The following is a 27,367-nucleotide window of genomic DNA, read 5'->3' as shown; positions in this document are numbered from 1 at the left end:
GAGTGAGGAGTGAGCTCTTAAAGTGATTTAAGTATCTAGGTACTGGCCTAGTCTTTTTACTAACTGTATCTTCTATTTCTATTATATTAGCAATGAGAGAAAAATACTAGAGTAAAAGCTAGTTGTATACTACTTTTCACATAGCTTGGGTATGGTGACAGCTCGGGGTGACAGCCATCATCTCAATACAGACATATTTTTAAAAATGAAAATAGTAATATTTTTTTTATTTGATTTTGATCTTCTTATATAGGTACATATCATTTAAATTATTATCATTATTTTATTTAGACGATTTTGACATTAATATTGTTCCTAATTCCATAATTATTCGGTATTGTACATATAATTTAAGTTTTGATTTAATCCGATTGTATTTTATTGTATTTATTGCAGTTAATGCATGTTAGACACTAAGCAATGTAATGCCAATTAGCACGTAAGGTTTATCTGTAAGTGCTGATTGATTGAAGTGAATAAATGAAATGAAATACAATATATTTTTTTAAGGATACATATAGATAGGTAAATTGGACGTAGATGACAGCTGTCACCGTACCCAAGCTGTGTGAAAAATGCCAGTCATCCTAAAACAGGTACTTTTAGACGAACCATTAATTATTTGTTTGAACTATTCGGGATTCTATGCAGATTCCATATTTATAATTGTAGCAAGCCCCTTATGGACAAGCATCGTCATTAGCCCATTTCCAGGCCGCACCAATCTTATCAACTTATAGGTAAGTCGTGCAGCATCACATTTGGGCATGAGTACTTATCGTTAGGAATACCATAAGCGCCTACGGCAATCATTATGTGCCTTTTTATACATAACACCACATTTTATTATCTAAATACGTATTTTTAGGGTTCCGTATTTTATTTCAAACAAATTGTACAATGCTCAGCTATTATTTTAGGTTGCTGCGGTAGAACACTAACTGTCCCGAGAAGGATTAAACCTAACGGCACCGTTTGTCCCGTCTCTCGTATTCCCACAAATGTCCGTTAGACAATAAAAACTAAGTATGATTACCTAGCTACAATCTAGATCAAAACACGCTGTAAAACGAACACAAGCTTAAGCTTCAGATGTGTTATCGCCCTCGCACGGTTTCTTGACATAATCGTCGTCTTTTTCTGATAAAGTGATGGAGTAAATGGATGTGCCGTCAGAGAATCTGTCTCTGTTTCTCCTGCCGAAGATGCTGCTGCGAGACAAGGTAGACACAGTTGAGATGGACACGTCGTCGCCGTCTGATCGCGGAACCATCTTCCATATCAGGAGTCCGATGCCGCCGAATGCGGCTACCACCAAGAACATGACCAGAGATACTTCGCCGAACATACCTGGAAGGTAGGTAAGTCATGTTAATATTACCCCCAATTATCATAATATGTATAGGTACCTATATTATGTAGATTCGTTTAGTAGTTAGTTGTGTTTACGACTCCAAACAAATGTAGGCTACCTACTTATATCATAGATTTAATATTAACTAGGTAATTAAGTAAGTACTAACATAGGTAATTCACTAATTAAGATCACAATTTATGAGTAAATATCTGGGTGACCGAGCTTCGCTCGGAAAACATTATAAAAACTCGAAAATGCGCGTTTCCCCAGAGATAAGACCTAGCTAGATCGATTTTTCGCCCCCGAAAACCCCCATATAGCAAATTTCATTGAAATCGTTAGAGCCGTTTCCGAGATCCCCGAAATATATATATATAAATAAATAAATATATAAATAAACAAGAATTGCTCGTTTAAAGGTATTAGATAGATAGTGAACAGTAATATTTTTTTATCAATTAGATAGTAAGTTTAAATTGTCACCTAGCACATGATTAGCGCGACAATATCTCGCGGCGAGTAGACTACCCGCCTTTTTCTAACTATAAATAATAAAAGAGGGATGGGTAGTCTATCTCGCCGCGAGATATACTGTCGCGCCAATCATGTGCTAGCCCGGCTGACGGAATATTAAATGTATGTATGTACTCCTTATGTACTCACTTGGTCCCCCCTCCTTCCTCGCTTCTAGTCTAAGTGGCTGCAGCTCATTGTAATCGTCGCCGTAGGGCTCCACGGAGCCCGGGTGGGGCTTCGTGTGCAGCAGCACGTCGCCGGGGCTCGCCTTGGGCAGGTTGATGCCGGCGCGGACGGTCAGGGTCTCTGGCTTGTATGTGCACAGTACCAGGAAACTGAACAAATAAGATACAATAATTCAAATTTATACGTTTTATTTTAACCATTTACAATACCTATTACATTTTACACATTACAGGATTCGCATACATTTTATAAGATACAGTTAAAAACATACTGAAGTAAGGAATAAATGATGGGGAATTTAAAACGTAAAATCATCCCAAAATAAATATTTTTTCAATAAGCATAGATAAATGCCCTAAAGGCTAAAGGTTAATTCAAATTAGTTACCTACTATACTTGGTCAACCAGATCTTGTCAGTAGAAAAAGGCGGCAAATTTGAAAAATGTAGGCGCGAAGGGATATCGTCCCATAGAAAATTTGAATTTCGCGCCTTTTTCTACTGACAAGATTTGGTTGACCATCTATATATGGTTATGAACAGGCTTGAACAGCCAAGTAACATTGCCAGAGGCTTTTCGACACATTCATTATTGACAGCCACATGCCTTAACCTAACCTAACCTAAGGCCCAGCCATACAAATGCAAAACTCGAAATTTGCCACTGAAATTTGAACCTATAGTGCAGGGAATAGAGTTGATTTTTATTTGTTTGAAAATTTAACGAAACAAAGGAAATGCAACTGTTCCAATTGAATATGACAGCATTCATTATTGGTATTGGAGTATTTTGTGGCCTCAGCTGTCTTCTACAACAACTTACCTACGTCGCGTGCTCCAGGTTTCCTGCGCGATAATGAAGGTTGAAACCCTAGGATAACCGCAGAACATCTTGAGCAAAGTTTTTGCCCTCTTACTTAATTTGTGCTTACCGTCTTGTGCTGTGCGTAAGTATTGGGAGGTTCTCTTGCACGATGACATAAGTAGCGACCGTAGTGTCGTTGACCTCAGAGCCGCACTCGTCATGATGGAACCGCAGGATGTAAGCATCCTGGGCACTGTTGGGGTTGCCCTGCAGCGAGCAGCGCTCGGCGGCTCCGCTGCCGCCGTCCGCGGCTTCCACGGCGATGCGCCCGCCGAAGTACGGCCCGGTAGACACTTCTACCTCGCTGGCGTGAGGTAAGCATTGAGTCGCTCGGGCTGAAACTGCAACACCCCACAAGTGAGTATATTGGCCTTAATCCCATTGGTGTAGAAGGCAGGCAGGCCTAAGTAATACATCTGCTTTTTCGTTATTTTTACGTTTAGGTATTTCGACAAACACATCGAACAAAATAATGGTCCTTCGAGCCGGATATGACATAAAAATTGAGCCATAATAACAAGTACGTTGTATTACGCGTTATATACACAATGCTCACGGGCATAACTCACATCCTTTTGTAGGCACGATGATAATTTTGGATCCGATGGAGTGCGGGTCGGCGAGGTCGCGCGCGTCGCGCCTGACCGGGCGCACCTCGAACGAGTAGGTGGTCGCCATGCGCAGGCCCGTGACGCGCGTGCTGTACGCGCGCCCGCGCCGCGGCGCCGGCGTCGACGATGATTCGGTAGTGCGTGCTTTGTCGTCTTCTATGTTCTCGACGACCTGTAGCAAGAATGATGAGGGCTTAGCTCAGTTGCTCGGGAATTCAAACTTCTTCACTCGAAGTTATTACATAGAATAGTCGTTTCTGATTAGTAGCAAATTCTACTAGCAATTTCCTAAAAAGTTAGATATCGTCCCCAACAAAATCCTGCCGTCTGTGTCATGGTACCAGTACAGCTACCTTAGGCGACCCAAGGCCTAGGAAGTACGAGTAAAAGCTCTAAAACTTCCATAAATATTTATAGGTAACATAAATAAACCACTATATTTTATTATTTGCGCATTTATGACGGTCGCACTCTGCTTACGAAGTCTGGCATAACAGCATTTAACATCCTCAGCCGCCATCTCCATAATGAGCCCGACGTAATCACTATAAAATACCGTGCCAAAGGTTTTTATACTTCACACTGCACTGTCAGCCTTACAGAGAAAATTCTACTTTAACCTATTCACCATACCCTCCTTAATCCTCCTTGTATGTATGTAGGTAGTTAACTGCTAGAAAAATCGCAAGTTCTTTAATTTATGTGTCCTGTAAATATGGTTAGCTGTCATGCTGAACAATTTACCGCTCCGGTGAGTGGCTCTGTGCATTCCGCGCGAGTATACCTACATATATATTTAAGTAGACTATTACACAGTCACAATCATTTAAGAATTAAGTAGAACAGTCATTTTAGTACTAACTATGTAGAGCTCTTTACGGTCGAATAAGCCGATTAGCTAATTGGACTTTTGAACTTGTTACTTGTGATCCAAAAATAATGTGAAGGATCTAGGACCTCTTCATATTATAGGAATCGTATATCACTTTATAACTTAATGCCGTGTTAACCCAATCTTTTATGGGATATTAAACCCAATACCTACACAACGCTTGCTGTAATTAATATAGAGTAGGTACTATGGCAACAGCTCTCCCTCTAGAGTGTTCGCCCCAGGCCTGCAGCTCGCAGGAGTTGACCTGAAAGGCCCTGGCCTGGTGTAGGAGGGCTGTGGAAGACAACCCCAAACTCCTGAGTTTGGGTTTGCCCTCCACAGCTCTGCCGTACACCCATGAAGCACACGGCAAAAACTTAGATACCTTAGTCCGGCAGCGGTACTTGCCCCAGGCCTGCAGTTCGCAGTAGTTGACCTGGAAGGCCACGAGTTTGGGGTTGTCCTCCTCAGCTCTCCCGTACACCCATGGAGCACACGGCAACAACTTAGATACCTTAGTCCGGCAGCGGTACTGGCCCCATGCCTGCAGTTCGCAGTTGTCAACCTGGAAGGCCAGGAGTTTGGGTTTGTCATCCGCACCACCATACACACCCATGGAGCACACGGCAACAACTTAGATACCTTAGTCCGGCAACGGTACTGGCCCCAGGCCTGCAGTTCGCAGTAGTTGACCTGGAAGGCCACGAGTTTGGGGTTGTCCTCCTCAGCTCTCCCGTACACCCATGGAGCACACGGCAACAACTTAGATACCTTAGTCCGGCAGCGGTACTGGCCCCATGCCTGCAGTTCGCAGTTGTCGACCTGGAAGGCCAGGAGTTTGGGTTTGTCATCCGCACCACCATACACACCCATGGAGCACACGGCAACAACTTAGATACCTTAGTCCGGCAGCGGTACTGGCCCCAGGCCTGCAGTTCGCAGTAGTTGACCTGGAAGACCAGGAGTTTGGGTTTGTCCTCCACAGCTCTCCCGTACACCCATGGAGCACACGGCAAAAACTTAGATACCTTAGTCCGGCAGCGGTACTGGCCCCAGGCCCGCAGTTCGCAGTAGTTGACTTAAATTGGAAGGCCAGGAGTTTGGTTTGTCCTCCACAGCTCTCTCGTAAACCCATGGAGCACACGGCAACAACTTAGATACCTTAGTCCGGCAGCGATACTGGCCCCAGGCCTGCAGTTCGCAGTAATTGACCTGGAAGGCCAGGAGTTTGGGCTGGTCCTCTTCAACTCGCCCGTACTCCCATCGGAGCCGCACGTCGCGAAAGTCTGGCTCGCCGATCAAGTGTAGTACTTCTGAAAAAGTACATAGAGTTTAAGAACTCACTACTTGCAAGATATACTTATTACAGTGTACCTGCAGTCAACAGTAATCTAAAAATAAAGGCCTCTTTTTTTGTCAGAGGTGGAGGTAATCCTCATTGGATACTGCCGGCCCGGTATCCGGTAGCCTCTTGCACCATTCACTAACCCGGGGTTAACCGGTTTACCATGGTTACCAGTACAATTTGATACTGGGTTAACGGTTGAACCGGTTAACCCCGGGTTAGTGGGATGGGGCATATGTGGCACTAAATGAAATTAAAACAAAGTGATAAAAATGGTATAAAGCTATTTTTTAATACAACCGCAAATAGAATCGAGGCGTAGGTTACAGTGCCTTACAAACGATTTTAAAATAAAATTTTAATTCACAGGTATTTCATTTTTTTTAATCAAATTAATTTTGATTTTTTTTGTGCGGTAATATATTGTGTACATTTGTGACGTCGCGTATGACGACAGTATGTACGATGTTTGGAATTTAATGATATGATATGGATGTAGATAAAAGCTTTTTACTTTTAAATAGCGCCACACATCTGCAAAGCTCCATCATTAAACTTGATACGTTAGCAAGCATAAAAGTTCACAAGTTCGGCTGTGTCATTTTTAGTAATCACAATACTGTAATTATTTAGGTACGCTCTCTTTTCCTTTATTGTCGTAATGCATGCAAAGGCATTATTCCCTTTTAATTAGTGCGTCGATATTTTCTCATGGCGCCACGCTACGCTTGGATGGTCGTCTATTGGATGACTTGGATCAGCAACTCCGCTCGTACCATTGACCTAATGCCTTGTTCACTGGTCCGTCTTCAAAGTCTAGATAATTTACGGGTTGTAAAATAAGAACTTGAAGCTTTCTCTTCAAATCGTCCGTAGCTCTGTTATGTAACAGTTGAATTATTCGAGTAATTTAATTTTTCCAGTAAATTATGTTTCGCATTGATTATTCATTTACCCTTAACTGTTAGTATCAGTTTACCTCATAAAATTCGCTATAAAACAAAACAACCGCAAAGTACAAGTAGGGTACCTACATAAAAGTGGTTATTTGTAATAAGTGCGGTATCTGATATACAAAGCAAGCGCAGGCTATGCGCCAATCGATGGCCACCTGACAGTAATGAGAAATTTATCTATGTGGGACAATGGAGTACTCCATTACACGCTGTATAACTAATTACAAGGCAATACCGCTTTCACACAAACTTAACAAATTTATTAACGCGTAAATATGCCCTGAAGGAATTTGTCTAAATATGCTGAATAGGTTCACGCACGGAATTTATGTTTGTTCATACTCAGTTGCTATTTAAATGTTGACAATATGTTTAACAAAACAATTACATTAAACATAAATTTAACAAACTCATAGCGAAGCCACAGAATAAATAATAGTACTAAGTACAGAAGACTCACTCTCTAACAAAACGCGTCTGTTACGATCAGCACAGATATGGCCGCTAGGTGGCGACAGCGCCAAGCGCGGCTTATGGCTTTCCCCAAAATTGGGGCCGGAACGGATGTACTTTTAGCTACCTGTAGCAAAGCGACGAAATCGCGGAGTGAGACACGCCTGGCGAAGCTTTATGTAGTTCTTTTCACTGACCAAAACACGTTGACTGTTGATGACGGTGCATTTTTGTAATTCACCAATTTTTGGTAGTTAATGCACCACTTGAAATAGGCACTCCAAAACTTCGAAAGTTGTTCGTTTTTGTGAAAACGCGGTTTCAACAAACCTTGTTTGGGGGCAAATAGGTACCTACGTGATACTTTTTTGGAGACACTTCCAATGACATTTCGTTTATTTTTATAAAAACGATAAAGCCCTACAATTCATTGTGTTAAAATGAAGGTAAATTGGTGTCGATAATAGATAGGTACCGACGGCACCGTCACGTGAAGTTATTTGGAAACCATAGGACTATTTAGAACCTTGAAAGTAGTTGAAAGTCATAAGCTACATATGTTCAATTTTTTTATAGACATCTATAATAGAGATGGGTAAGCTCCCCGTAACCCGTAATAATAGTTTAGAAGGTATACCTACTTAAGCCTACCTAACGTATAACCACAAACTACTAAGAAGATACTAATATAACCTACCATAGTTCCAGTGGTAGAAAACACATAGTGTAGGTACGAGGGGTATTCAAAATATTCTCGGTATGAGAATGAAAACAAACAAGTACGAAAAGTTTGATATTTTTATTTTTCAATATACTCCCCCCCTATGTTCATACACTTAAAAGATCGATCAATTTTTTTTTTTAATCCCTCGTAAAAATATTTTTTATCTTTCGTGTAAAAATGCTCTGCCACTGCCGCCTTCAATGCTTCATCGTCAGAAAATTTATTTCCACGCAGATCCTTTTTAAGATTGGGGAGCAAAAAGAAGTCGCTGGGGGCTAAGTCCGGACTATACGGTGGGTGAGTAACAGTTTTAAACCCACGTTCAACAATAGCTGCCTTGGCAATATGAGCAGTATGGACGGGGGCGTTGTCATGCAGAAGCACCTTTGGTTAACTTTCCTCGCCTCTTTTCTTTAATTACATCCTTTAATTGACGTAGAATGTTAGCGTAGTACTGTCCTGTGATATTTACACCTTTTTCTTTATAATCGATTAGTAATACTCCGTCACAATCCCAAAATATCGTGGCCATGACCTTGCCAGCTGAAGGGATGACCTTCAACTTCTTGGGATGAGCTGAACCCTTAATGTGCCACTGCATGGACTCTTGTTTACTCTCTGGGTCATAATGATGAACCCAGGTTTCATCTCCAGTAACTATTCTTTGCAGCACCTCATCAGGATTTTCACCGCACAGGTCAATAAAATCGGAACAACAAGCTACACGCATGTCTTTTTGAAGCCGAGTCAGCATTCGCGGAACCCATCTTGCACTTACTTTTGACATATTAAGATGGTCATGTATAATATCATGTACGGTACCAATAGAGAGATTGGTTACTTGTGCTATAGATTTTACCTTCACTCGACCATCTTCCAATATAAGTTTTTCCACTTTATCAATATTTTCTTGTGAAGTAGCTACTACAGGCCGGCCAGGTCTAGGGTCATCTTCAATACTCTCCCTTCCGCGTTTAAACTCGCTTGACCACTTTTGAATGGTAGATAAAGAAGGAGCAGACTCACGGTAAACACAATCCATTTCCTCTTTTATGGTTTTTTGATTTTTACCCTGTTTTGTCAAGAATTTTATCACGCATCGATGTTCTAATTTAGTTAACATTGTCAATTCGCACAGGATGTTCATGTTTGTTCAGCAATTGCAGAAAAACAAAAGACTATCTCGGTTCGAATTATACTTTTTTTTAATGTCAATGAATAAACCTTAGCGGCCAGTAACGAAAGAAATTTTAGAAGAGGTCGTAAGATATCAATACCGAGAATATTTTGAACGCCCCTCGTACCTATGGTTTCCAAGTAGCCATACATATTTCTATTTGATGTTGCTGATGTTGATGTAGTATTTTTATGATTGATGACTTTCGTCATTTCGCGCCAATAATTCGCAAATAAAAAAGACTAGAAACTAATTTGATGCTCCGTCATTTCCTTTAAGTACATTATAAAGTACCAAACAATAAGTTAGGCGATACCTGTTCGTAATGTTTAAAGCGAAAATGTAGAAACAGAGGTTTGGCAAATTAGATAGACAGGTAGCAAATTAGATATTAGACATTATTTTCCACTAATGAGATTTATAAAAAAAAAAATTAAACATTAATAGCCCCAATGCCTTCTGAGACCGGTTGATGGGTGTGTATTGTTGTGCCTGTGAACGGGCTCCAGCAAGCGTTCTACATAACATTAAAGCTCTCCAAAGGGCCTCTATGTGTTGGATCTATATCCCAACGCAAGCCTATCAAAAGACCGGGATTTATAGACCGTGAAATCCCAAATGGAGAAACAAAATAAAAAATAAATTAAATATGAAACCCTCGGTGGGCGTGTCCGACTCGCACTTGTCCGGTTTGTTTAATTGGTTTTTAAATCTCTGGATTCTCAGAACTACTCAGAATCACGACCACTATTGATTATATTAGTTATATATACATATATGATAAAAGAAAGTAAAAAAAGTGTTACGTGAAACTCAATACCTATTCTATACATATAGGTGATTAATTGATTATGCTCGTAAAATTACCTATTCTATGCGACTTCGCAAAGTATGTAGGTAGCTGTAAACGTAATTGTCTAAACTAAACACGACACTCATCCCACGCTGTAAAAGTGCACATTACTATAGCAGCTCTAAATTTTTTAGCCTGTCACATGTCGCAACATATTGGTTCTGAGAATTTAAGTAAGCACGAGTGAAAGTAGAAGTAGCCGGGCTCCGAACTGTCTTGTGTTATTGTCGTTATAATATATTGATTGATAGTCATTGTCGTGTCAGAAGGATACTTTTAGGTATAAAAGTTTCGCGGTAATTTTCAGCATCTCGATTCCATGGCTCTAACAAATGGTTGTTTTGTTCTTAAATATATAAATATTAGTAGACATTTAATGCAGTTTTTTGGCCTACAGAAGGCCTACAGTATAGTAACAAAATTTAACACTCATAGTTTTAGTGTTAATTTAATATAGGTATGCTAACATTTGACAACTTTCTTCATGCGCGAACTTTGCACCCTGTTATCCATTTGCCCACTGATTTGCCCCACCAATTAATTCGATTCAATTACCCCCATTTTCATACCGTTTTTGAATAAAGGAGATACTGGAACGGCACGAGGTCTCAAGCTATAATTTGGCTGGTTCTCGAAATTAAATCACAAGCTCATTAACATTTTTACCGCAGCGCGCATTTGAGCGGATGCCGCCGCGAGACCGAACGGTGTGCGGTAGGGTTGCCAACCGTACTATATTATATAGTATTGTACTATATTTTGGCTCTCTGTACTATATACTTTTGGAAAAATACGCTAAAATACTATATTTCCGATTAAACGTATATTACACTTATGTTTAGTATTTTATCTAAAAGTACTACCTATATTTTTTTGAAATGTACTATATTTTTGATGCCTTATTCTGGAAAATACTATATTCCACCAAAAAATAGTTGGCAACCCTAGTGTGCGGTGTAACATACTGTTCGAGTACCGCTATAATATTCACGTATATCGAATTTATATGGACTACCCAATAATGTCAGTCGGGCCATACTAAACAATAGTCGTTGCATTGTTCTGATAGGAATCATTAATAGGTAACGTATTATATAAATAAATATCAGGGCTCAAATGTTACAGGAATCTGTTTAGTTTCGCAACTCCGAAAGCTTTTATATGGTGTTAAGGCACGGGTATTGATTTAACATGCGGGTTCATTGGGCACTAATAAACTTTGACACACGGTTTCTCAAAATCCAAAAAAATGGTTACCTAGCAAATTTATTTATTCTCATCAAACACTTATTATTTCCTCTGACTGGTATACAAAAGTGATAGAAAAATCCACAAAAAGTTTCATTGCTATTTCACTGTCCTAAAAATTGAACATCAGCGGTACTGGATTCGTACCGCCAGTTTATATGGCAGGCAGGTTCAGTTATGTAGGTAGGTATATATGTCACTTATTGTTATGATGTGGATGTGAGTATAGTACTCATCATTATGATGTTTCCGTATGATTCAGCCAGCACCACGGTTGGGCGGCGACGGCAGATTTGAAACAGTAACATAGATGGTGTGACGGATGCGCAGGCTCGGGCCGCATGACCCGCCGCCGGACCATAACGACCATTGTTGTCGTGACGGCATGCCTCGATCGCTACACTTTATAGGCAAATAGGCAATGTCATTATTCACAACACTGTGTTTTGTGACGGGGAAAATAGATAATTAAATTAAATACACACACATGCTGAAAATATTAAAGATAACACGTACGGGACTTCGTAGGTAGGTACTTAACCCTTCTTTACATGTTTTTTATTTTATATGTAAAATAAATGGAGAATTAATTGACCTCTAATTAAATTAAGGGAAAAAAAGATAAGATAAACAGAATATATCTATTTTTGAATATGATGGAAATATCCAGTACCAACACATTCTCACGTGACTTAATTCTCTTGTATAAGTACCAAGCTTTGTTTGTAACCATTTTGTACAACACAATCGTAATAGCATAACATAACCTTTAATAGCCGGCATATATAGCCGCGATGTACACAGCATAATATACATGATATAGGTACCTACGTGGTACGTGACCTTAAACTTGCGCGTTGCGCGACAAGCCCTAGAATTACCGCACAACCCATTTCGCAGGACTCCGTTGTTCCCTGAGTAAACTATAAAGCACCATTATCATATGACAATTCCCACGCCTTACGGGAACTTGAAGTCATTGCAGGTCACCGCAATTGTCATGATCCTCGCTATTATAATAAAAAAACTACAAAGTAAACCGGTGATCACGACGCAAGAAATAACACTATCTGGCGGTACGATGATTTGAATATTTTGAATGAATGTAAGTATGTACAAGTTTAGAATATTGGAATATTGAATCTGGCTCGAGTTTATTTAATATGTAAGTATGTACAGTATTTAGGGCTAATATCAGGTGAACATTTCAGATTCGGCTGGTGGAGTGAGAAGTTCATGTGATAAGTATTAATTCAGCGTTAGCGCATAATGATTGATAAAGGTATTTTATACCATAGTACCTATACATACTTAAAGTAGCGATCGCGATATAGCATAACAAAGAATCATGTGAAAAGCTCCTCCTCCTATTAGCGCTTTCCCATATGCAGTGTGCATATAGAAAAGCGCCAATTGATATTTCGTACATAACATCCTCGAAACTCATTGGTATGAAGTGTGGTTTTTAATCTATGACGACCACGGGAAGCCGGTTACCAGCTATCTACAGCGCACAAAAGCTATTCATTCAATATACGTACACAAGGGAACTGTCATCAAAACAAAAACATGATCCGACCATTCGGTAACGGTAGCTAGAACACTGCCGCACACAAATTGTATCGTTACGCGACGCGACCTACGTTTTAACGGGCCGGTTTTCCAGGAAAATTCTGGCCTCTACGTGCATCTTGTCTCTATAGTAATATTAGCAATGCTTCAACCTGTCACGTACGTTAACGGTGTTGTGGGGATGTAGGTTTGAGTACACTATTACTTTTTAACCGACTTCAATTTCATAGGAGGAGGTTCTGTATTCGGTTGTGGCTATTTTTAAGGAATTCGGAACACTATATTCAACAATCGGGTAGATATTTTCATGTTATTCCAAGGCTAATTACTATTTTTGTTTACTTGTTAATTTAGGTAGGGTGATAGGACTGATAGGATAGGTAATCTATTTTTTTGTTAGAGGTTTCCAGAAACCGGTAGGTGAGTGATGCATCAAAACAGGCCGGCTAACATGAACGGTCGCACTGCCTGGATTTTGGGCTCAACCGATCACAACAAGCGATCTTCTTTTATTTATCTCGGCATGCAGCTGAAAGGTAATTGAATCAGAATTACGTGAGTTCGTTGCAAGAATTTAGCCTTAGTTGATGGTCCCTACTCCCTAACAACTTGTCGCCGACACAAAAGATGTAAATCCACGGCGCATTGTTACGCTGTAGAGCGCTGGCCGTGCGTGTATAATCGCCGTTTTTCTCCCCTTTAAATTAAAAGTGACCTACTGCGGCGTGAGAGAACAAAATAGAGATTTATCTAGTTTATCAACGTTTTTGACGCGAGGGAGGCCCTCTTCAGATTAGATGTCTTCATCAGTCAATAACGGCTGTCAGCAACTGTCAGTTTTGGATTGTAATCAGCGTCATATTAGCGCGATAATAAAATGGCCGCTTCTTTTAATGATGACTATTAACATTCAGTTTAATAACAGAGATAAGTATAAAGGTGTTAAAGCTTTGAGCAGTAGTTGTTTAATGCTACGTTTGTTACAATTTAACTCTTGATTCGGCTTTAATAGACTTCGTGTACACAATAACGATATAGACGTACACGTTTTCACAGTAGTTAAAGCGATGTAATACAATGTACACTTACAAATATGAAATAAACTCGACATATCGGTTGCTCTATCTGTAAGTAATAGCTTTATTTTATAACCACAAGATCGGGCTACCCTGAAGAGCAGATAGTCGAACGCCATCAATAAATAGCTGTAACGGCTATCGCGCGCCAATAAAATGACTAACCGTTTATGGTTGTGCCAGTCGGGTAGTGATGGGTAGGACATCAATTTAAAATGAGTTTGTATGAGTACCTCATTTTCTAAAATGAGGTGTTACAATGTCTTACTTCAAATGAGGTGAGGTACTAGCATATTTTCAGCGTCGACTATTCCATTAATTCCAACGGTGACAAAAATATTTCATGTATATACATATTTATGTATTCATCACTTCCTTTATAAATAAATAAATAGTAACATTTAATTGGAGTGCAATTCTGGAGGTTAAGAATAGAACTTTTAGGAGAAAGATAATTTTAGAATCAAGTAAAATAGAGGAGTGAAGTAAGACATTTTTGCGGTACGAAGTACTGCGACAAATTAACAAAATGAGTGGTACAAATGAGGTGCCTCACGAGTGAGCGACTCAACACTACAGTCGGGGGAGTCAAGTCGATAAAGCTCGCGAATCTCGCCATGCCCCGTCCGCTGCGGCCACATACGTTCCGAACATAAAACGCCAGATACCTACAATATACCACCATATACTCGCCTATCCGGGCACTTCTGAACGCGGCAATTTGGCGTGGGTACACTCCATAATCGAATATGGCAAAATCAAAATACGGTCACAGCGCCGTTATCGATATGTCGCCGGGGTGATAGTCCCCGGAATTGGTGATCGATAAATAACGTGAAGAAGTAGGTGGAATGGTTTATGGGTGTATAGAGCGGGTAAACGTGCGTTTTGGCGCGGCGCGGAAGCTGATGGGTCGGCGAGTCGGCGACCCGCGCGGCACGGTCAGGATCGCCCCTACTGCCCTACCTGCGCGTCTATTCCATACTGCGGGCCTATTACGCCTACTGGTTTTGTATAGGCAGCACCTATGCATCCGTGTAAGGCAACGGTATCTTAAAATGTTGCTTTTACATACCTAATTAAACAGTCGCTACTTTGAGAATATTCAGTACCTATTTTCAATAACGCCATTTACGCCTTCCCTCGGAGAGTCTAATGGTGTTTTTATCATAATAGCCGGAGTTCAATCCGACAATCTGCGATTTGGGAGCCACGTGCCCGGCATGCCCTATGTGGTACCTGCTACCTGAATTAGCTTCAAAACTGAATGAATGAAATCATCTCAAAGATAAACTAGCTATACCTATAAATAGGTATTTATTTACACTTAATCAGATTTACACGGACATGATTTTCCACTAGCAGTCTGAAAAAAAAACAACATGCTTGTCAATGCTGACAAGCATGTTGTTTTTTTTTCAGACTGCTAGTGGAAAATCATGTCCGTGTAAATCTGATCACTCTTCAGTCAGTCACTCTTATTTGCTCGACTAAAGGAAAATAACTCAAATAACTAAAAGAAAATAACTCATTTATCATTTATTTATTTATTTTTTTATTCATTTATTTAGTATTAAGTCTAAAATGTTACTAACAAAATATGGATCAATCTTTTGGTCTGAAATAAAGTTTTTTTTTTTTTTATTGCATAATAAGTGTTATAAAATGAATATAAAACTAAAATTAAGTAAGAACTAAAAACTTGTCATGTGATGACCCCGTGCCGACACTCACAGCTCGGTCATAAAACTGCGGCGCGCAAAGGAGATTCACGGTTCGTGGGCGGTTATAAGTTTCAAGTTCGCTTGCAGGCGGCGATATAGGTGTAATTTTATACCTAAATCTGACTTTTGTGAAGGAGTGAATTTTCTGTACGGTAGTACTATTAGTTATTCTGTGCTAAAGGCCTGCGCAAACCGCCCGAGCGCAGCGCAGATCACTTTAAATTTATCAATATAATTCTTCCCTATTTCAATTACATTAATGTATAAATTTGAATGCTCTGAGACCGACTCTGGGAGCATCACGGGGGATTTCTACTCCGCGGCATCGAGGAGCACGTTAGAGGATACCGCGGCGGTAGGCGGCGGCATGCTGCGGCATCCCCCGGTATGCGCCGAGGCTTCCCGAGTCCGCCGGGGTAGCGGGGCTGCGGGAGGGGAAGGCTTGGCGCAACTCGGCGAACGAAGGGGGAGAACACGAGTTTTGATACCGCAAGCACCTTCGAATCGAAATGCCGCGGCATCTCGTGGCATCCCGTGGTATCCCGGGGCATCCCGCGGCTTCTCACGGCATGCCATGGTCGGTGATTAAACATTCCGCTCTTGCTACCCCACTCACTCCTCACCTTCCCTTCGTGGGCCCGGCGCACTTCGGTGCATAGTGTGGGATGCCGCAGTATCGTCGGCGCCGTTTAACGCCGCGGGGAGAGGATATACCGTGACGGCAGGCGGCGGCATGCCGCGTCATCCCCCGGTATGCGCCGACGTGCTCCCATCAGGCCGCCGGCGCAGCGCTGGCGGGCGCTCGCGGTATCGCGGGGAATTTTACCTCGCCGGTGTGCGCTATGGAAGCGTAAATCCTCCGGGGTGATCTGCGCTGCGCTCCGCCGGTTTGCGCAGGCCTTAATACCTATTAGTTACGAAAGTAAATCAACTTGCTTTCAAGCATTTAGCGCATCGTCTCCAGCGGAGCAAGACATCGCGACAAAGCACTGGTTAACACGACTTACAAGTTGTCGATAGCCACGCGCCACGCCTAAACGTAATTATCAGCTAATTAAACCATTCGTCTAGTCATAAGCGCTAGTGAAAGCAAAGTTTCACACGTGGCCCATATAATCATAATGAGCAAAACAAGAGCAAAACGGCTCGAGTGTTTTTGTTTGTGCGACATTGACATCTCACTAGTGTCAGTTATAATGACAGCTTTATTGAAGTTGTCTCTTTGTGCGGTTGTGGTGGTATTAGGGCCGTGGTCGGAGGGCTTTGATGCACTGTGCCTGCGGCGTTAATCGCGACCGTTAGCGCATGCGTAATGCCCTCGCGAACTATTAGGTTTCTGCCCGAATTCTCATAGTAGATCGCTAGTTCAGAGGATAAGATAAAATGTCTTCAAATTTAAATTATAACAGTAGCTACAATCACTACACCCTGATGAGTTTAGACCAGCGGTCGGCAACCCGCGGCCCGCGGGCCGCATGCGGCCCGTGAACCTGTCACTTGCGGCCCGCGAGCCTCCCTGGCTATTTTGTATGTAATATTGACAAAAGACAATGTTTGATAAAGTCATAAATATTAACAAAGTGCGGCCCGCGTCAACTTCGTTAACTACTATGTGGCCCTTGGCTGCTAAAAGGTTGCCGACTGCTGGTTTAGACCATAAAACCTATCAATCGTTGATGTGTTTACAAGCAAGCAATCTCTGTCCCGGGTCGTGTAAAAAGTAAAATAGGTCGCCTATTTTTTTAATTTCATTTGCTAGGTTGCCAAATTTCTTCACACGTTTTAGTTTATTGTAGATTTTTGCATTTAGCACAGTTAATAGTACCTACCTACTCGTATCTAAAGCCTTTGCCTAGTGTAGCAAATTTAGGTAGTTTTAAATTCTACTAGACTGCGAATAATTGAGAAATGGCGATGCACTATGCGTCTATGCGTGCGCAACCCAAATGACACGGTTTAAATTAAACAATTGAGGACACTATTGAGGACTGCCAAAAGGTTACAGACTTCAAGCATGTTTTCCACTAAGTAGGTAACTTGGCCGGCAAAACATCTTTTGTTCTTAAGAAATTGTCGTTTTATAATTATGTTGCACGGTAGGTAGGTAGGTAGGTATGCCAAGTATTTGCTCAGGGCCGCTATATATTCTACACACCTACACTTACATAATATGTACATATTCACAAAACAATTACTTACACTACATTTTACGTTTACGAACTTTCCCTAATTTGAGAAAGAAATAGATTATGCATATCAGCAAAACCGCTAAGTACCGATCGACGATATATGCTACTTAAGGCAGAACAAAATTGACAAGGAGAACGTCGTTTTTGCTTCAGTTTACCGCAGCAGACACGGGTAATCCATCATAGTGCAAATGGGCTAACTGCCGAGCTGGATAACTGCGCCTGCGATACGAGCGCGACGCCCTGCGCTGCGCGCCCCGGGCTGCCAGCACTTCTCATTTGTCCCATAAAATTGAGAAAATTATAAGATGTAAAGTTCAAATTTGTATAAAAAGTAACGGTGTCGTAGGAATGGAACCCTGTTGCCCTCGCCGCGGACCGGACTCTTAGTTCGACTTGTCTTGCGGCTTTAGATACAATTCTAGCGCGCTAATACAAACATTAAAAATATCACGGAATTATTTAGAAATACCTGTACACGTCCATTATACGACCCCAATTTCGCTCTCGCTGCATGCATGTTAGACCTGTGTCGAGTCGAGATTTCGTGAACACAGTTAATTACCCACGTTTGCAACCGGCACACTATGTAATTGTAAAAGAATATCCCGATTCGTTCCGAACATTTGGCCATTGTTGGTGACCTAGTTTCAATTGCTCCCCAGATTCGGTAACGACCACGCCAAATCGGTCCATGTCATGTAAACAATGAAAAAGATAGTCGATAACGGTGACAGCATGAATGTGGTAGTGATGTTGTATAGTATTTTCATTGTGCAGTTAATTTGGCCGAAGCAGTTTAGAGATTGTGAGATTAGGTCTGCAGATGGCTCGTTCCCGCTGTGACTGCGATCCGTGACACAGATAGCGCTAAATTAACGTTTCCTGCCAGCTAGGCTGTGTTCCTATGTATACTGACTTATTACTTATTAAGGTATATAATAGTTTTAAAAACTTTACTAGGTAGGACACTTTTCTGATTTTTCATAAAACATGCTAATGCTAAATAAATTATGTTAACATATAATTGACAGTTTACAATTGTTTAAATAAATAAATAAATATTGGGGGACATCTTACACAGATCAACCTAGCCTCAAACTAAGCAAAGCTTGTACTATGGGTACTATGGGTACGATATACATACTTATATAGATAAATAAATACTTATATACATAGAAAACACCCATGACTCCAGAACAAATATTAGTGTTCATTACACAAATAAACGCCCTTACCGGGATTCGAACCCAGGACCATCGGCTTCGCAGGCAGGGTCACTACACTCACTACCCACTAGGCCAGACCGGTCGTCCGTTTGTTGACTGATTTGCAGGTATTTCATAGGTACCTATTCATTTTCAAGCCTGACGAAAATGGCGAATAGTGCATGGATCGAACTATATGGTGGAACTTTAAAGAGTTTCAAGGCCATTGTATAGGTACACGTAGGTGTTGACTGAAACGAGTATGTACGAGTGTACGAGTACCACCGACCACCGTTACCGCGCTTGCATCCCATCGGATGCCACCTAATTAGTAAAAAAAGTGCATGGCAAAGTAACACGCATTACCGCGGGAGCTGTCGTGGATTACATGAGAGCCGTTACAGATAATTTAGTGCGATGTGGGAAAAGTGTGAAATATCGATAGTTTGCGGTGAGCGCGCATTGTTACGGTGGCAACCCGGCAACCGCGGCGAGTACCCTATAGCAGCCCTTTCTAACGGGATGGTTGATTTTCAACATATTTTGTGCCATTAATGTCCAACATATTTATTAAATATTTTTAATTTAACGTCAACGCCCCTAAGCCAAAGACTAGGTAAACTATGTAGAATGTAGAGTCAGAGCAAACGAACTAGCAACAATATTGATAGCACAGACATGACAACTGATATGCTTAACTTACCTAAACAGTTACCTATTAAATTTAAATTGTATAATGGGAATGAGAACATTTTAAAGACGATAAAAAGAGATCGTCGTGTTCATAATCATAAGCCAAGCAGAAAGGAATCAGCGCGTGCACCACTCCGGAGCGGAAGACGTGTTCACTAAGTGTCATCGCAACACTCCGTAACTTACACTTACCTTGTGTAAGTAAACAATTACCTATAAGCTATGCGAGCACTTGGCCACTTAGGTAGGTACGTTAATTTACTTGTACTGAAACTACGAGTAAAGTTACAGTACATGCAGCTATAGTCGATAAACATTTTATAAACCTAACACTTATTCCAAATTCTGACAGTCGAACCACGGATAGTTTTACTTACTCGTGGTGCAGTGCAACCAGTTGGACATAGCGGTTGGACCACGGGCCGGGAGCGAAGATTGTCTGACATCACAGATGTAGCTAGATGTACCTAAACTTCACTTAATAATATTGAAATAATATCATGAAGTACGTTGCTGTACATTAATCCAGACAGACGTTCTGTCACATAATGAATTTGGATGGTGTGAAGATGGCATATTTTTATAAGCACTTGCGTGAGCATAACTTCGTAATACCTAAGTGCCAATTAATTAATAGCAGTTTAAATAGCAAAATCTGTGTCAACCCTTACTAATGTGTGTGATAAATTGACAATGCATGTCCGTCGTTATGATGGGAAGCCATGTCACCCAATTCAGAGCAAACGAGCGTGCGACAAGCGCGGTAGTACTATTAGTTATTCTGTGGTAGCGGCTCCTGTTGGTAAAGCACGCCGGCTAAGTCGAAGGCTCAGCTTAACCATAACCAGTATATCGATATCTGTAGCCCAGGATTAGCTTTACATTGGCGTTTGCTTATTGCACTTTTTTCTTTTGTCAGACTAATGGCATATCATATATAGCAACATCTAGTTACATTACTTGGGCTTCCTCATCATTAGGTATATCCTTGGGCCAAGAAAAGCCATTCCCAGGCTTTTGTATTCCACGTAATTTGTGACTGCACCAGCCTATATATGTAGCACTTTTACAGTCTATTTATTAAGTTACGAATACGAAGGTTGCCGTGAATAGGAGAGTTTCAATCGCGATCTTTTCGCGTTATTCTCGGCACATCCAGTAATGTTCATCTCCGTAATTAGCAGCTTCGACTGGTGCCACTCAACACTCAATTATGCATTGTTCTCTCCAGGGATCGGATACCGGTATTTTTTGTATGGGAACGGAAACGGTATTTTTTCGTTCTTTGCTAATTACTTCATTTCTAATTGGGCAATCTAATAATACGAAGTCGTAACCTAAAAACACAACTGAGTCCTACATTTCTAGTATAAAATAATTCGCAAAATATGGTTATTTCTAAGTTTTTGCAAAAAACCGGTTCCGATCCCTGGTTCTCTCCGATTATGAAAAATTGTTCCGCTTCTTGAGGTCCAGATTACATTGGTGCGAACGAGAACTGCTTTCCCTCTCTCTCGAACGCGCATTGGGAATAAATATACCTATATTCAGATACAGGGCTCCCGTATCGGGCTATCTGCATAGCAAAACAAGCCATCAGGCGTATTCTTGCAGATTCTGTTAGGCTGTCATCCTGGGAGTTATTAAAGGTAATTAAACAGTCAATATTAGTTACCTAGTGGGAAGTTTCAAGTCCAGTGCTGGGAGAATGCACAGCATGATAGCAGTGCCGCCTATTAACGTTGGTAGGAGGTATACATAATAAAACATCATTAAATCATTATAACATATTATTCACTCACACACATTTCTGTTTGTAGCAAAACTATGATTTGTTGTAGTTTAGTTTTAGTTTAGTTTGCTTTAGTTTTAATTTTGGCTTTTTTCTGTGACTTCGTGCAACTACGTCCTACTTTCAAATATTGTTCTATTTTTTATTTTATTTTTTATTCTGGTTTTTACTTGTATATTAATTTTCTGTTTTCCTTGTTATATAAATAATAATGTTTGTGTTTTTTATATCAATGTAAATTTATTTGTGTGTCATTGGCGTACGTGTCGTCGTCAATTTTTTAGATTAAGTCAGGTCCCCACAGAAAACCAGCGCCACGGTTTGCCGCGGCATTATGCTGAGTGGGGATCCTATTTTAGCGTCCAAATGTCTTTTATGTCTGCATGCTTTTATTTTTTTCTTTGTTTTCATGTTGTGGCGTTAAAATAAATGTATTTCTTCTTCTTTCTTCTTCTTCTATAACGAACAGAATAAGACAATGTTTATATTTCTATTTTTTGTTTAATAACACTGTTTTTTTAATCAAAAGGATCAAATAAAGAAATAATATGAGACATATTATTACACAAATTGACAAAGCCCCACAGTACCTAAGCTTAATAGTAAAAAGGCTTATATCGTGTGTACTTATAACCTACTTAGACGAAGATACATACACTCGTATATAGTAAAAATTATCCCCCTTTCGGAGTTACCCCAAGGCACCTTACATATGATTATTTATTATTACTTAAGATAATGGTTAATACATATCACAATTAGCGACTAAAAACTTGAGAAGTGAACCCAGACGCAACATCGCCAATTAAGCTTAGGTTTAAGTATTTAATTGGGCATCATTCATGGACATAGGAATCTTATAGCACTGTCAATGTCAACTAGTAAATTCCGCGTAAATATCCTTTACTAGCTACACGAAATAACCTGCAGACTTTAATGCTACAGATTATTAGCACTAAACACATCAATTTCGTCTGAAGCACCTAACTGAGAATTTAAATACCTATTTAAACCGAAATGTTTTATATCCAATGCAAAGAAGCTAGACAACGGCGTCGTAAAGGGAGATTTTATTAAGGTACCTCCATTAAACACCTAGGGCCATAAATAACTCGGACAGATATTATTTGTCCCATTTCTACATCTGCGTAAAATATTACTTCATTTGATCTATGTAATTACTTAAAATAAAAACCAAATTACAGAAACTTACTTTACAAACAGTTTGTTAAAAACCATAAGGTGTAATTAGGTTAGGTATATAAGGTTAGGTTAGGTATATACGATCACCGACGTCAAAAGACAAAGGTAACAAGCTAACGATATAAGTGTAGGTAATCACAAATACCTGCTTAACACAAATGCAAATAGGTACATGTAGACGGGGTTAAGTACATAAAGACATCAATTGATAGCATGCAAAAGAAAAGACATCAACGAGTTATGATGTTTTAAAGGCAAAAAAAGCATTAAAATATAATTGGCATTAGTTAATGCATAATGAAAGATTTATTTATTTCACAATAATGTCAGATTTACAGAATTACACATCAAAGTAACTTTAAAAAAAACATATGATCTAAACTAACTAAAGAAATTAATACTATACTAACTAATAATGATCATTACTTATGCGTTTTTCTTACATATTGTTCATAAATATTTATTTAGATACCTATAGTACGACATAGGTATAGGTTTGGGTATGCGAAAAAAATCATTTCATAATAATTAATCAGTTTGTTTACGTTGATTGACCACTAGTATGTATAATGTAGCGAAACATGTAAAAACATTGTTTGTTATTTTTGGTAGGTATTAAAAGCATAAAGCATAATCGCTAGTCGATTAATTTATTTAATTTGAAAGTGATTTATAATCATTATGCGAAATGGATTAAAAAGCTCGTGGGCGATGACTGGGCTGACACATGAGTTAAGTGCCACCCAATTATATGCCTTAATGTAACAGCTCAAGGTATATAATAAGGCAGGGAATTGGGAAAAAACTTCTCAGCTGTTACGGGAGAACTTTCACACGTGCACATTAAGATGCAAATTATGTAAAACTTTCAAAAGAATAGTTTACAATGTTTTGTTACTTCATATCCAAAATAAGTTTTTTTTTAGATTTCGTTCTCGAGTTTCCTGTTATCGGAGGAAACATTTATTTGTTACGTTTTGCATAACTTGCAAAAATCATATGAAAACTAGATAAGAGTTACGTTGACCTCTGAGCTCCAGCCTTGTAATAAAAGCTAAACGCAATGATACATTTTTAATTAGGTATTTCTTAAATTTCATAAAGGTAGTTCATCGTTTTCCGGTCGGAGCAGTTATAGGTACATACCTATATAAAATAATACTTAGAAAGATTATCTGACACACTAATTACAATATTTGCAGAAGTCTCATACAAACTTCCATCTCCTAGTTTAAAAGGGTTGGTTGGGAGGTAAAAGTTCGAAGATTTAGAATTGTTTTATTGTTTGTCTACTAATACTAGCGTACTATATACCAAATTTTAGCTTTCTAGGACTTCAGAAGGTACTTACCCTAAAGAATTTTGATGATCATCTGTGAGTGAGTAAGTGACGAAATGGTTTTTTTAGTTATGAACAAAGTCTTGAAAATTTTGTTTATCCGGTATAATATAAACCCATGTTCAGAGGATTAAAAAACGATGAAGTGCTTCGAGAAAAGTTAGGTAATGCTCATGAGCTTCGCTTGGCATAATCGGAGAAAGGACTCTAAATGTAGGCGAATTAAACAGTTACACATGTAACCGCATATCGCAGTTTAACACTTCAAATTACAAAATTAACCCCAAACAATCGTGCGCAACGGAAACCGAATGAGCAAATTATGTAGGTTAAGAGTACTAAGCACGTTTAAATATGTACGGTCATCCAACTCTGGGCGGGTTACAATACAATACAATACAATACAAATACTCTTTATTGCACACCTCAATAAAAGAAGACAATACAAGAGAAAACAGAAATACAAGCAGAGGTAAACAACAGGCGGTCTTATCGCTAAAAAGCGATCTCTTCCAGACAACCTTTGGGTAGCGGAAATTAATAAATTTACATAAGTATGTCAGTAGGTGTTGCAAATGCAATGAAAGAAACCTATCACTAAATACATCAAAAACAGACTAATTACCATGCAAATAAAAATCAACAAAATAAAAATACATATACAATGCATACCCATACTTATATATACATACATAAATAAATACATATATAATATAATATAGCAGTGCCAGCCATAGAGAAAAAGTAACCAGATAAAAGTATTAAGGAAGAGATAAGAAATGGAGTTTAAGTAGTCTCTTAAAAGAGTTAGGAGACTGAGCGCACCTTAGGTCAAGAGGCAGAGAATTCCAAAGTCGAACAGCTTGAAAAATATAGGAATTATTATAGAATTTTGACAGGGGAGGGCGGAAGAGGGGACAGAAAGAATTAACTTCTGGGCGGACCTAGCGGAACAGAGATAACTGAAGCGTTATAAAGCGTTATGAAGCGTGGGTTATAAAGTTATCATAGTTTTGTTTTATAATAAATACGATTTGCCTGTACTGTTATTTAGTAGTGATGTCAACATTTCGATAGCATCAATCAACTCAATCAGCTTATTTTGAAGTGGAATGGAATACCCTCTACACACACATTACCTACACTTTACAGAAATGATATTTTTGTACCTATAGTATAGTAGTATAGTATAGTATGTATAAGCCAAGCCAAGGGCCAAATTTTGAAACGTAAAATATAATACCAATTTTCTAAAATAAAGTACATAGGTACTTGAAATGTCGGACCGCGACTCTAGTCATGGTGTCGTTATGTTTAAATTAGTAAATAATAAATTCAGTGTTTGCCTTCCAGCAAACACAGACACGGTACGACAACAAATGAAGACACGGTGTATTCAGTGCCTACTATTATAGGACTTTCCTGCTATAGGAAATACAAATACTTAGTGAGAATTATGGATATGTGAGAGGAAACCATATTATTTTTTAGGATTTCGTTCCGAAAAACAAAACCCTTTATAGCATCACTAAGGATCTTTGAGGTGTGTAATAAGTAATTTGTATTGTATTCCGTATCTTTTTAGGGTTCCGTAGCCAAATGGCAAAAAACGGAACCCTTATAGATTCGTCATGTCTGTCTGTCTGTCTGTCTGTCTGTCTGTCCGTCTGTCCGTCTGTCTGTCCGTCCGTATGTCACAGCCACTTTTCTCCGAAACTATAAGAACTATACTGTTGAAACTTGGTAAGTAGATGTATTCTGTGAACCGCATTAAGATTTTCACACAAAAATAGAAAAAAAAAACAATAAGTTTTTGGGGTTCCCCATACTTCGAACTGAAACTCAAAATTTTTTTTTCATCAAACCCATACGTGTGGGGTATCTATGGATAGGTCTTCAAAAATGATATTGAGGTTTCTAATATCATTTTTTTCTAAACTGAATAGTTTGCGCGAGAGACACTTCCAAAGTGGTAAAATGTGTGTCCCCCCCCCTGTAACTTCTAAAATAAGAGAATGATAAAACTAAAAAAAATATATGATGTACATTACCATGTAAACTTCCACCGAAAATTGGTTTGAACGAGATCTAGTAAGTAGTTTTTTTTTATACGTCATAAATCGCCTAAATACGGAACCCTTCATGGGCGAGTCCGACTCGCACTTGGCCGCTTTTTTTTACGTTAACTTAGAAGTTTGATTTTTTCAGGGACTGTAGACCTGAGCTGAGTAGTATCATATATGATTTTAATTTTAACTAGATTCCCTCACGCGTTCCCGAGATAAAGGGTCTTGACAGACAGACGGACGTACAGACAGACAGATAACAAAGTGTTCCTATAAGGCAGCCATTCTCAAAGTGTGTTCCGCGGAACCCTAGGGTTCCGCGACACCCCTGCAGGGGTTCCGCAAGAATTTAGAATAATAAAATAAGCATAATTATTATGCTTATTAATAAAAAAAATACACCGCTTAAAAGTATTGTTTTATTGTAGGGTTCCATCAAGTATTTCGCTTTCCAAAAGGGTTCCGTCAAAAAAAAAGATTGAGAACCGCTGCTATAAGGCTTCCGTTCTTTCCTTTTGAGGTAAGGAACCCTAAATACATATACGGAAAATATTTTTTACCTACAAATTAGAGGAAAACTATTAAATAGGTACCTAATACTCTTAATTAATTAAAACAAATTACTCTACAACAAAAAAGAAATTGGAAGTTCGTGGAAATTTCAGGAAAATATGAGAAGTTTCCGAACTTTTTCAATGTGCAAATTTCTAAGTACCTACGTAAGGTACCTAAAAAAAAGGGTTGGGATTTAGAAATAGATACAAGAATTGCATTTCAAGAGTATCTAATATGATCGTGAATTTTATATGATTCTATAAATTAATATGTAACTATGTCACATAAATATTTTTCATAGTATGTACCAGTTTTATTATTTTTATTTATAAATTAGATAATTTCTTCTCACCATCATCACTTTCATTGTCGGCAATTGGCGAAACCGACGAAATCCATAAAAATATGCCAAAAATAAATAAACTTCTGTAGCAAAACATAATGCCGTTAAAATTTTAAACAGAACACATTCGTAATTCACTAGCGTGCGATTGGTGAAGGCCGCGGCGCGGAGGTGCGCGCGCAGGTGAGGTCGCAGGTAAACTGACGCGGGCGCCGACGTCGTGCAACATGGGCCTGCGACTGAAGCTGAATTTCAGCAGATGATAAGCGTTAGAGTAGGTATATTGGAATAGCTCCTAAATAAATAAAGTAAACTCGAGTAACTATTTAACACACACTATCAACTAATTAAATTAATTACAATGTGCCTAAAATATAATTTTAAAGCATATGTTCGCATTTCGCAAAAGCGAAGTTTAAGTTCTGCAGCAATAGATCTGGCTA

The 27,367-nt window shown here is 39.3% G+C and overlaps 1 protein-coding gene across 1 annotated transcript; it reads right to left on the bottom strand.

The window, feature by feature from the left end:
- Window positions 1-921: 921 nt before the first annotated feature.
- LOC134647900 (uncharacterized) lies at window positions 922-27,111 on the bottom strand. The gene is made up of 6 exons (XM_063502265.1): window positions 26,934-27,111; window positions 5,570-5,721; window positions 3,493-3,706; window positions 2,991-3,264; window positions 2,006-2,208; window positions 922-1,350 (listed from the first exon to the last, which is right to left on the bottom strand). The coding sequence occupies exons 1-6, from the start codon at window positions 27,019-27,021 to the stop codon at window positions 1,082-1,084; spliced, it is 1,200 nt and encodes a 399-aa protein (XP_063358335.1). The 5' UTR covers window positions 27,022-27,111; the 3' UTR covers window positions 922-1,081.
- Window positions 27,112-27,367: the final 256 nt, after the last annotated feature.

Source organism: Cydia amplana, chromosome 5 (assembly GCF_948474715.1).
Source record: "Cydia amplana chromosome 5, ilCydAmpl1.1, whole genome shotgun sequence".
NCBI lineage: Eukaryota > Metazoa > Arthropoda > Insecta > Lepidoptera > Tortricidae > Cydia > Cydia amplana.
Note: the sequence above shows the minus strand (reverse complement) of the source record. Positions and strands in the feature narration are given on the sequence as shown.